This window comes from Amblyomma mixtum, chromosome 1 (genome assembly GCF_055824585.1).
Source record: "Amblyomma mixtum isolate Tamu chromosome 1, ASM5582458v1, whole genome shotgun sequence".
NCBI classification, from domain to species: domain Eukaryota; kingdom Metazoa; phylum Arthropoda; class Arachnida; order Ixodida; family Ixodidae; genus Amblyomma; species Amblyomma mixtum.
The window spans coordinates 29,767,273-29,780,166 of NC_143012.1; the positions used below are offsets into that span (position 1 = coordinate 29,767,273).

Consider the following 12,894-nt stretch of genomic DNA (forward strand, 5'->3'; position numbering starts at 1 on the left):
AACAACACATTTATAATATACAACAGCAACCAATTTACCAGTACAGCAAATAAACATGACGTCAAGACACCAGTGACCGTAAATAATTCGCAAGAGTAGCACAATACATCTGAAGATGTACATAAATTAGTCTAAACTACATTACCATCCAAACTGCGCACACCAGAATTTTGAAGCGCAATTTATAGAATTTGTGGGTGTAGGATTGAAGATTCCACTCCTGAATCCTCCAATCTGAGAATAAAAGCCCACTAGCAGCCATACGCTACATTGAATGGTAGAAAATCTGCAGTACGTTTCTGTAAATTCATTACTTCGTTTTGCATTAGATGACGTCATCTTCTAAAGAATCTTGAACTTGAAGAACGCATGGTCCCGCGAAGACTCCGTGCCTGTTTATATTTCATTTCAGCATCCTAGCACGGTGAATTTCTGTGCTTCATTTACTAATGCCACTTTGTTTTTGAGACCCCACATTCTTGCAACAGTCAAACTGAGGGCGTAAATAAACTTTTTAAAAGCCTTCCTCAATTTGACAAATATTCTAGAGGTGCGAGACTTGTCTTGAGCTATAGCCGTGTCCTATATCAATCACTCAAAGGAGGGGGCTATACTAGCGAAAGAAAAAACCGGCACCCTTACCATTCTTCCTTTCTTTCTTGCGCTGCTCAAAAAAAAAAGAAGAAACAGTAATATAAGACTAAATTTGCAAGATAGCGAAAGCATAAGCCAGGTACGGATGTACTAGCGCAGTACGTGTTGCGTTGGCATAAGAAGCGCGTGCGTTTTTTTTTCTTTCTTTCATCACGCGGCAACTTCTGGAGAAATGGTCAGAGCACAAGAAAGTGAGAATTCTTCCAAATACGAAGCAGCGCAGCATATACTTCTCTGCGAACTCAAATACTCCTATAAATTTTTCTCTTTTTCACCTCGAGGCGGTGCTTGGTAGCGTAGCATTTGTCACTCATGCAGGCAGCTCAGGCTATGACGTCAGACACCACTCCCTCTTAGTGGCGCCACATCGCGAGGAGTTAATGAACAGAGAGGTCCCGTGGCAGAGTGAGCCATGAAATCACCACAACCAAACTACGTCCACTGCAATACAAAGGCCTATCCCACTGACCTCCAGTTAGCCCTATCCCAGTGGCGTCCACCTTAGCCCCGCAAACTTCCCTATCTCAACCGCCCACCTGACCCTCTGACGCCTCCTGCTGCGTTTACGTTTGCCCTCTTGGAGTACACTCTGTTACCGTAAGGGACCACCGGTTATCTTACCTTCGTGTTACATGCACATTCCTTCTTGACTTCAGCTTGGATGTCATTAACTTTGGTTTGTTCCCTGACCCACTCTACTCTTTTTTCTAGTCTTAGCGCTGCACCCATCGTTTTCCTTTCCATATCTCGCAGCGCTGTCCTCAACTCATTGCTGCAAGCGATGCGGCTGCTGCTGCTGAAATGCAGGATGAGTTTTAGAGCCTTTTCATCCACTCCTAAGACGAAGTAATGCGACAGGTGTGCTCATGTGTCCACAGGCAGCACATATTCCCACGAACGGATAGTCCGAGAGCGTCGAATAAGAGAATAGCGTTCGTGAGAAGACAACATGTGAACACCGAGGTTTTCCGTCATAACGCACATCGGCGACGACCTCAACTAACCTGCAGCACCTGAAGATCTGTCGCTGTAGAACAACCGAATACTCAAGAAAGAACCCAGCTGAGTGCACTGCACACGAGGACGGTTACGGATTAATCAGAAGCCGCTGAATAGTCGCTCTTGCACGTATGCTCGCATTTAGGAGGAATCAAAGTAGTAATAAGCGAAACATAACCAAAAACAGTAAAAAAAAGTGTCATGATCAGGCAGAAAATGGGAAGATGCAGATGAGCTCACGTACCAGCAAGGCGCTGTAGTTTTCCTGAGCCCTTGACGAACGAACCGAGCAAATGAGTGCGTCTTCTTCTTCACAGATTATTCTGCCACGTGCCCAAAAAGAACAATCAGTGCAGCCCAACATTACTAGAGGGTCTGGTAACGTTGGTGCAGCCTGTATACAGAGGAAGAAATGCTGAACAACGAACAAAAATTACGCGCAGTCATTGCTAGCACGCGATGTCAAATAGGGAGAGAACTTCATTTCAAAATAAATTTAAGAACCTTCCCAGGAAGTTTCCTTGATACAAGCGCCGTCTAGCCATCCCCTCCAGCCTGGCACGGTCGATTAGCTTGAAGAGGTACTGAGGATAAATAAGTCGACCTGTACCGATGAAATAGCATGTTCTGGTTTAAAATGAACCACTCTAATCTAAAGCGGAGCTATTATAAGGTAAAAAGACAACGAAAAAAGCAAAATGCAGGTGGCGCCTTCATCGGCCGATTTCGAAAGTCAAATGCGTGCGTCGACATCGATTTTTCGTCGCGGATCACAGAGGCTACGCTGCCCAGCCATTCACTTCAAACGGTGGCCGCCCGTCCTTTTCGGCAAGGATGTCGCGTGTTTGAATCAAATGATAGAAAGATGTTTAAATATCAGTAGCGTGGCTTTTTGGGCGTGTTGGTACATAGTTCCAATACACTGTAGCGCAGCAAAAGACGAGGACACAAGAGACGAGAGACGAACACCACGAGCGCTATGTTTAAATGTTAGATGTTTAAATATATTTTCTCGGAGATCAAAGCACCTTTTGTTGCCGGACAAACGGTAACACTGCCATAAAGAACCAGATAATCAATTTTTACTTAGAACAGTATAAGTAGATGGGAGTTTTACTCGGTGTCTCGTGTGGTCACAAGGACGGTTTCCAGGAGGTTTGGGTGAGGGAGCGAATGGTGGAATCACGCATGGTGGATGGGGCATAGATCGGGTTTGGTCATTCCCAGCTATAGTGGTGGAGGCGGGGGCTCCTTCCTTCTCTGGCCTCTGTTCTTTCTGAGGGGAGGTGGCTGACCCCTCCACATGGTCTGGGCATGCCAGCAAAATCCTTCTCTTCCACCCATAACCCATTCCCCTACTCGAGAGGACTGGGAAGCGGCCCTGCTCGGCTGCCTGGACCTAACGGCCCAACAAGCCCCGATTCAGCGAACTAGTGTGACGGTCCAGACCAATGGGGTGACTGAATAAGGGACTCCACCTAGTATTGTAAGGGGAGCGGCCCACTAGAGGCTGCTTCTCTGTCAACCTCTCTGTAAATATTATTAAATGCTCTTCATCATCATCATTCGAAAGTAGTACAGTGTGCGGAGGAAAGAGGGTGGGTGGAATAAGTAGGCTAACCGTATGCGAAATGACAGCTGCAGTGCTATGCCCATAGCAAGTAGATGAGCACTGCATTCTGGCGTTCCTTCTCCGAGAAGGATTACGCGCTTCTCATCAACAGGCTCTTAGTCTTTAAAGAGCCTATGACACGGTTTTAATAGTAGCTATAAAATGCGTGCAGTATGTAAAAGACAATGAGTGTTCATGCCACGTCCTCAAAAACGGGCCGATAATTCACGAATAACTTTTAAAAATACCCATTCCCGCAAAGTAATCGCAGAAGCACACTGCTGCCTGCATCCGCCGTGGCTTGCGAGTGGCGACGAGCGTGCGCCAAGCTACACACTGTTCGGACGGAAAGTTTTCCAAAGTTCGCTTCGCCCGGGTTCGCCAATAACGGGAGTCAACAATATTTCATGTTTAAAAGAAAGTAATTTCCATACAAATAAGTCGCGAGCGACCGTATCCATTCAACCATAGTTGGGGGATGCAAACTCTGCCTTCAAGGGTATGAAGCGACAGCGAATCCATCTGGTGGAAGGGGCCGCTACCAGTCGACTGCCAGCCAGCCTCTAACCGCGGACGCGCAACTTCCCGTCTCCCATGCCTGCGTGCCGGGAACGCAACGCCTCTTCCGATGGAAATAAAAGTTGTTCATTCAATCAATCAATCTTGTCCACGCAGACACGGACAGTTTCCTCTTTCACAATCATTATGTGAAAGACCACACGACATACCTACACAAAGCTTCGCTCTAAACAAGCTGTACCAACATGTCCGAGGTTTCAGATGCGCCACTGATGTGGCTGGCGCCATCTATGGAAGCCTCTAGTAAGCGACTAGTCCTAATTTTTCCGTCACGCCAACGGGAACGCCGACACCGGTTTTTCTGCGACACGGGGCCTTCACGCTTTCGCGTAAAACTGGCCGTGCGACCCGCTTGCAACCACCGACGAGATGCTCCCACTGGTATAGTTCACTATAACACTGGCATCCTCTGCGACCGAGGGCCGCGCAGAGACGAACTAGGCAATTTTGTGGACTAGCGGCCAGTACTGAACAGTTTGAAGTAAAGTTAAGTGTTACAGCTACGAGACGAAATAAAAATGCTTGCAAGCGGTAGCTTTCGAAAGCACGCTGACAAACTTAGCTCAAATTTCCGCCTTCAGTGTCACTCAGTATTGCATGAGCATTGGTATAGCTTATTCCTCCTGCCACCACCCGGGCACCGAGAAAGAGTAAGCTTAGGTGGTGATTGCGAGCTCATTCCTGAATAAAATTATGTATGACGACAATTCACTCTGATGTATTCTTTATTCACAGAGGACACTTTATGCAATAATTAAGCATTGTCTTCTTTCAGAGGAGCCCGCCATTACAGCTGCCCATGTCAGTAAAAGTTTTATGTGGATTAAATACAGCTTTGAACAGTATAGATAAGAAAAATATTACTCAAACTCGATGAATATTTAAATATATAATATTGAATTAAAAATGAAAATTCAGCAGAAACTTGAGACTGTACATGCAATAAAGTCCTTTTTTACGAGTTAAGTGTTTGAGTATTGGTTGCGCACTAGACCGCAAACATTCGGACCGCTTCACTGCATGGCGATGAGGCTGGCTGAGTTTGCATGTCGTGGACTCAAGACATAGACGTCTGGTTGTTTGGGACGCCCACCAACAACAGCCGGAACGCTATACGACGAACGGTAGCATCACAATTTGCATAGTAAGTGTAGGAAGGCATACAACTGAAGGTGCATATGTTGGTTCGAATCCCTGTTGCAAGCTAGTGTCGAACTTTACTAGCACATGCAAGCAATATGCAACAACAAATCGCATGACACATCCCGGAACGCTGTACGACAAACGGCTGCGTCAGTTTTGGTACGAATGTAGTCAAAACTGACGCCACATGGAGAGAGAGAGAAACAACTTTATTCCCATAGATTGGCGGGATTTAGGGCAGGTGGGCTTGGTGTGGCCCCCAGGCTGGGGCGACTTCCTGGGCCCACGAAATGAGTGCCAGTTGGAACCTCTTGTCTGGCCTTTTGAGGAGTTCGTTCCATCCGTCTTCGGAGGGAGCTGGCAGTAAGGTTCGAGGGGGCGGATTTCCCGCGCAACCCCAGAGGATGTGAGACTGGGTGGCGATTTCTCCCTAGTAACAATTTTGGCAGACGGGGTCGTATTCCCCGTCTGTGATGAGTGAAAGTATAGAATGGCTAAGGATAGAGTGTGTTTGCAACCTGCGGAGCAAGGTGGCTTGCGCTCGATTCAAGTCGGGGTGTGGACGCCACATGGAAGTCGGCCAGTGGCAAGTATACACAGATGAACGACATGCTTAGGATAATCTCAAGTGGCAGTGTGTGCGTCATATGGCCACTTGATGATGTCACCCTATTTTTCTTGCCATCATTGGTATTTTATATACTATCTGCAATTATGCACAGATACAAACACACGCACGCCACCAGCTTTTCTCGTAATGGGACTAGTAATGCTTTCGCATTAAAAAGAAACTCGACATGATCTAACAAGTTCCGGGGTCCCTGGAATGGAATGTCTTGAGGTTCTGAATTCTCAGAACAAGAACCAAGCTGTACAGTGCCATGCAGCTTTTCCCAGTGACAACTGTTTATGCCTCGCATCCCTGCAGCGTGGCGACGGCAGCATGGGCTTCTGAAGAAGGGAAGAGGCCAGACGCACCGAGGGGAAGTGGCGAAGGCTGAAGCAATTGTGACCCTAATCTGTAGTGGTAGCGTTATGCATGGCTAGAAGGCACCTGTGGTGTGCGTCACATCCTGTGATCAATAGACCTTATGCGAAATGCACTGCCATCTAGCGGTCGCCGCGCGCGTTCCGCCATGTTGGAGGATAGCCGCCGGATTCACGGCACATACTGGTACACGCTCGTCGCGCGCGCTCGAGTTTCACCGCCTTCAATATCCTCACATATTGCTCATTGCCTTGCTGTACGCAGAAGGGTCGCAAAGAAGCCCAGGGAAAAAAGGCAAGAGGGCTTGATTTGAGCGCATTTCTATTTTTGGACTGCGATCCCCGACGTCCGCGGCACAAATGTTGCAGAACCGTCGCTACATGTCGAGACATCGCGCAACACATTTCGTTATCGCCATGTAGCAAATGAAATTAGAAATAAGCTTTGTAGACACGAAGAAATTATCACACAAAAGCTGTTTTTCTGCTGCGATTTCCCGTGAAGTGCTGCGATTATCGGCCTCGCAAGAGAGTAATCGTGATCAGCTGTTCAGTGGTACGGGTCGCGCTTTGTGAGAACCGTCGCTCCTAGAGTTATCCGCCCCAGCGGTTACACGCGTTAGTTTTTAGTGCGAATATTTGCTTCGACGGAAACACTAGCAAGGGTCAAGTGCCCGTGCCACAGAACGTTTGCGCTCTGCAAGTCAGTCAATCGTTTCTGTTAGACCAAGGAAAGGTGCCTATTTTGTGGAGCTACGGCTTGTATGCGTGTAGCGATTTCACTGAACCGGCCGGTTTCCACGAAACCGTGTGTTGTGTGTAAAAAAAAAAGAAAGGACCGTAAGGGCAGCCGCTCAAGCGGTACCATAGTTCCAACTAGTAGCGGGAATGCATAACGCATGTAGAATCCTCCAAAAATATCAGTGCACAACTGCTTGCTCGTCGTGGTAAAACCATAGACACTGCTGCATTCACGGGCTACGTGTTTTTAACGGCGCGATAGTCCAACAATGGTAAGCACTTGTGTAGTGGGGTCGTGCGGCGACCCAGGGGTCTATGTGCCCGGTAATAATAATAAAATGTTTTCTCTCTCGGTCTAGGGCACTAGGGCAAACTAGGGGCTCTAGAGCACTAGGGCAAACAAACAAATGCTGTATGAACTTTTCAAGGAAAATTAAAAGCGTCGCATGTTTAGAGGCCACTTTTTTCGACACTACCAACATGAGCGTGAAGTTTACTATCGTTTGCTTTCGGTGCCTACACAACACACAGAAAACGCAACCACAACAACAGCCATTCAAGCAGCACGCCCGTCCGCAAAAAGTATCGAACCAAATAAAAACTGATTCAAACTAGACCGAAATGCGCACATTTATAGCCGTAAACGGAAATTACACTTGCTTCGTACATTTCTTGGTGTTCAGTGTCGGCAAACTGACGTAGGACTCCGTGAAAAACTTGTAGCTCCGTACTCGGTGGCTTTCGGAAAGTGGTTTGGACGCGTAGTAAGTGTCTGCGAAGTCACTTAGAAACTTGGGCAGCAGAAACACGTAGACTGACCATTCAGTCATGTTTACAGGCTCAAGTGACAGTAAATAAGATTTTCGAGCCAGCACAGCAGTAAGGAAGCTAACGCAGGGCACGCCTAAATCCAGACAGCAGAGGTGGAACGAGCTTCTGTCATCCTCCAACATGGCGGATTTCCACTGGTTCTTCTTTTCTCCGACAGATGGCAGCAATTTTGCATAAGGTCTATTGAAGCAAGGGGGTTAGTCGCCGGCACATCATTCAATCTGATGGTGCACGAGGTGTTAAAAACAAACTTCCCGAGAAGTAAAACCTTTCTGCTGCTGCTGTAGGCGTACGATCTTTGCGACAATCACTTGAGTGCTAATGGAGGCACAGAATCCGTTGAGATCCAGCAGTGCCTGTCGCAGAAACCGAAGCGACCGTACACTACTTGTTGCGGCTACCGAGGCGAAGCGTCGCAAAAGCGAAAACCCAGCTGCGTTTTCTCTATAGGCAGACACCATTCACAGCTGCCGCCAAAATTCGTGTTACAGGTGGTGACCGTTCTCTGAACCTTTACTGCAAAGGCAGCAGCAGGGTCATTCCGCAAAATGCAGTGTTGGTGTGCGGCACCCTCTCCAGAAGCACTACCTATATTCATCCACCAGACGCCCAAGAGAGGTGCCCACCATACACCCACCTCCACAAACCATCATCCTCCAGAAGCAGCACCCATATCCAGCGTCGAGAAGCAGCCCCCACTAACCCCATTCCTCCAGAAGCCCCACCCAATTCCACCCATCAGAAGTTCGCTGTCCAGTATATACAGAGAATTCCGTTTTTATGTGCGGGAATTTAAAAAATTCCTGTGAGCAAACTACTGGCCTAATCGAGAGCAAACTTCGCTCACGGGGTAGCATATTATGGTCTACGTTATTTGAGATGTAATTAAACATCGGTACTTGCCTGCATTTTCTGAAATTAAGAAGAAACTGCTGTCAACTGCGAGAAAAGCTGTCGCAGACGAGAGCTATACGCGAGCCGAGCAGCTGGTTTGACGCGTTTGCCTCGCCTTCCGCCAGATGGCGTGCCCTGTCAAACCAGCTGTTCGGCTCGCGTATAGCTCTCGTCTGCGACAGCTTTTCTCGCAGTTGACAGCAGTTTCTTCTTAATTTCAGAAAATGCAGGCAAGTACCGACGTTTAATTACATCTCAAATAACGTAGACCATAATATGCTACCCCGTGAGCAAAGTTTGCTCTCGATTAGGCCAGTAGTTTGCTCACAGGAATTTTTTAAATTCCCGCACATAAAAACGGAATTCTCTGTATAACCACTGTCCAGAATATCATGACATCAGTGCCAATTCCTTCGCGGCCAGAGGAAAGTGACAGTGACTCCAAGTCAAATGGAGTGTGCACTTGTGCCCGAAGAGTGCTGCAGATAATGTGGCTGTGTTTGGCTGCAGGCCTACGTCATCGACTAGTGAGCACATCCGTCTATGGCTCGTTCTGCGGTTCAATGAGGTCGGCGGCAGAAGTGCTACATGGTGTATGATACGACCTGGACGAGACCCATTTCTACCACCATCAATAAACAATCTTATACCGTGCTACGCCAGGACTGCAAAACATTTTCATGCTTACAGCTACTCTTAACGATAAGACTGCAATTTATTTTTTACAGCAAAAGCTGTTAATAATTAATGGCAGTGTCTCCCCGCCAGATACAGAGCGTAGACCCTCACGCGACCAGTGCCGGGAAGGAGAAGTGTGCCCATTATGGTAGGCCAGGTAGCCACAAAGTCGCATGTGTTGGGCATTAGCAAAAAACAAGGAAGAGCACAGAAACAACCTTTGCAAAGTTTCGCTCATTACACCCAAGTTTTTGTACCCCAACTTCTTTGTGATGTTCGCGACAAGAATGTCTTCCCATTTCCACTACAAACAATGCAGTCAGCAGCCGTGATTCCATCACTGTGCTTTAAACATTATCTATGTATCACATAGATCTTCACAGTTCAACAAATGCTCACAGTCAGCTTGCAATTTACTGTGTTACTGCACTGAAATAATTCCCGAGTAAGCCAAGATCACAAAGCATGAGTAAGGCTCCATTTCATTTAAAGAAGCCACATCCAACACCTCCCAGTGCACAAATGGGTTTTATTAAAAAGTGCAATACATTAGTCTGAAATATTTTTTATCCTTCACGTTGCTTCACCGTGTAATATATATATATGCATGTAAAATTACTGAAACAGTCCAACCGGTCAGACTGAATGCAGCCTTGTAGCAACGCCCTCCCCGCAGGCAACACTATCGACCACAGGTCGAGCGTTGACAAGCAGTTACAGTGTTGTGCCATAGACACATGTGCACTACAGTACACAGCACGAATAACGAACAGCCTTTCACAAAGCAAACAGCCAGAGAACATCCCAACATAACCTGCTCCGCCTTCCGATAGTAACACACTCCTCAGACTTTCTTTTCTTTCACACAAAGTACACTCCACAAGAACAAGGCAACAGTACATCAACGGTACAGGTGATGCTTCGGTACGATGCAAACATTGAACACTTAAGTTTAGCTGGGCAAATTAGGCCAATGCGCTAAAAGACAGCACACGCCAGAAGCAAGCATCATTTACTAAGCATACATAAAAGATTGCTGCTAGGCAACCTTGGTTCGACCATAATGTACAGTAAATGAGCTGCCATATACCAGCCATAATAATAAATAGAACAAGTGCAGCAGTTCCCTATGACATCAGCAACATACTTCACAAAGCGTTCACAAGATGTGGCAAGTAGTCTGCGAGCAAATGACCATGTACAGGTAAATAACCATGCCATAAATGACCGAATGATAGGAGTCAGCACGAAAAGGAACTCACCGGACTCTTTTGGATAATGGTGAACTGTAGAAGCCATGTATTTAATGAAAAAGCCCAGACAGATAGCCCTTCGTTCAAATAGTACAAAAGCCAATCTGAGCAGCCAAATCACATTTCTTCTTTATATTACAAAGACTGTTCACATTAACCCTACACTAGAATACAAGTATCAATAATAACAGTTCACAGGCACCTTACACCCAAGGCTTGCAGACAGTTTTCTAAACGTGTCTCGCAAGGGCTTTTCAAGGCTGAGCTTGCAGAGAGCCCCATAAAAAAAAGATGGACATTACAAAACTTCCACTTTATTTCCAGCTTCGATCTTCTAATCCCATGCGCTGCAAAGGTAGACACTAAACAACAGTAGGTGACTATTATTTTGATAACGCTACTAACCTGAGGCAACGCCTCCAAGCAGCAACAAATATTAGATATCAGACAGGTATATGAGGATGACAACCGGCGACAAAACTGTGCAGTGTCATCAGTGCCTAACCGATGCAACACACTGGTCACGCCTGGTGATAATAAAAAGCCTCAGCAAGCGGAAGGTAACTTGTAATTAGTCAAAGGTAATTTCCCCCAAAATGCAGCAGCACCAAAGTTTGTTGTACTTCCATTCTGCACCAGCAGTGTTTGCTATCTTCACTCTACAGGCAACGCCAAAAGAGAGATAACTAAGAAAGTGACGAGGCTCGGAACATTCACAGTTGCCACTGAAAGCCACAACACTTCAGCAAAAGGAACTGACTCGCAACACAGCCAGCGTTACTATACGGTCTCAGGTTGCCTTTGTGAGGTAGCTCTATTGGTCTGCAGTTCCCACAGCATTGACGCTGATGACTAGTCAATTTGTCATTTGAAATGCACCCCAACTGCCAAAAGCATCTGATATTGCTGTTCAAGCAGGCAGCTTCACTAGTTTGAATACGTAACTAGGCGAGAATACACAGTGTTAGTTTACTGGTTGTCCGTGAACACACATTGACTTGAGAATATTTGATCTTGACAGCACAGGTTTGACTTACGCTGCTAATCTCGTCACGTTTCCTGCAGCTGACAGGCAGACAGTAATGCACGACATGCAGACAACATGCCATACTGTAAAAATAGCGCCCACGGTCAGCTTAGTCAAGAAACTACAAAATAATAATAAAAAAATTGAGCCACAAATGATGATAGAATTTGCACACACCCAGAAAGCCTCGTTTTGAGAGATCACTTGGGAACTTTGAACAAGATCTGACATCTACATGTCTGGCTGGAGCGCCCACTCTGACCACTAGCATGCTTCTCAAAGACAAGTGATAACATATACGAGACACCACAAGACAAAAAACGTACACAGGGATCCAATGTGTCCCAGAAGGCCTCGCCCAAAGCAGCCCCTCCGTAGAGACATCAAATACAAGAGTGCAACTGCACTGCGCAGTAAGTCACAGAACACCTGGTAACTACAAACGCCTCCCGATTAACCACACTTGAATACAGGCACATCTTTCACAAAAACATGTCAGAAATCTCAACACCTCGTGAAGGAGCGAACCACTCCAAGAACACATCGTGAGCAATGAAGCAATACCAGAACAAGACACACTCCTGCTGAACACTGCAGCGGAGCACTTCTTTGGATGACAAGCTAAAGTAAATAAACTACACAGAAGAGTTGACAAGCAGCGCGCAACTTTAATCCGCTAAAGCGAGTGCAGCAACGTATCCAAACAATTTGCCGCAAAGAGCCGACAGGCTTGTCAAGAAATGCATCAGATGTAGCCGAAAAAAGGCTTAACAAAAAAAAAAAAATCAAACAAAATACCAGCATTTTATACCGGCCTGGCTACACAGAACCATGAGCCAACGTTCATGCTAAGCAACATTTGAACGGTGTGTTGGTCTTATGTTTGTTGCTCATGCTCTGGAGATAAATATGCATTGCAATTAAATTAGCCCTGAGCACGTGGTAACACAGACTTGGCTTTCATCAACAGCTTCAGGTTTCGAGAGCCAGGCATTTAGATTTGAAAAATATATGCGCATTATCAGCAACAAATGAGATGCAAACAAGACAAACTGAACCACGAACAGCCAAGTAAAAAGCTCTAAGCTTGGGAAGGCTCAATACTAGCAGAAGGTGTTTCATTCATTGCTGATAATACATCTATTAGTGTTTGCGTAACAATTCACGTTCGCAATAAGGGCTCTGTGGGTGCCTTCCTATTTCTCGCTGGTCTGTCCTGTGTACTGCATGCTAGCGCAATGAAAGCGGCAGCGGAAGTGGTTTGTGACAGTCCAGAGAGAAGGCATATGGACATCTCCCTTTTGATGCAAAGGTCTATAGGGTGCTAACGTGTGACCCCCAAAAGCAACGGTGAAAATGAAAACGACCGGACTCCAGCACCTCAGCTTTGCTGACAGGGTGCCCGTTTTTGCGCACAGCACTGACAACATTCACAGCAATCAAATCTGCTCACAAATGGTTCAACTAATCCACTGTCGGGCAAGTTCTGCAATGCC

The 12,894-nt window shown here is 46.4% G+C and overlaps 1 protein-coding gene across 8 annotated transcripts in view; it reads right to left on the reverse strand.

The window, feature by feature from the left end:
• The window catches only part of LOC149365920 (neutral amino acid transporter A-like), a 28,692-nt gene that overhangs the window by 14,172 nt on the left and 1,626 nt on the right, over positions 1-12,894 (reverse strand). For 2 of the 8 annotated variants that reach the window (XM_089547243.1, XM_089547257.1), the window contains exons 2-3: positions 1,898-1,976; positions 643-664 (exon numbers count right to left, since the gene is read on the reverse strand). The exons of 3 other annotated variants lie outside the window; for them this stretch is intronic. In XM_089547243.1, coding sequence (XP_089403369.1) covers positions 643-664; positions 1,898-1,976 — 101 coding nt within the window. 3 more of the 8 variants (XR_016283330.1, XM_089547238.1, XM_089547249.1) reach the window with 2 other exon arrangements.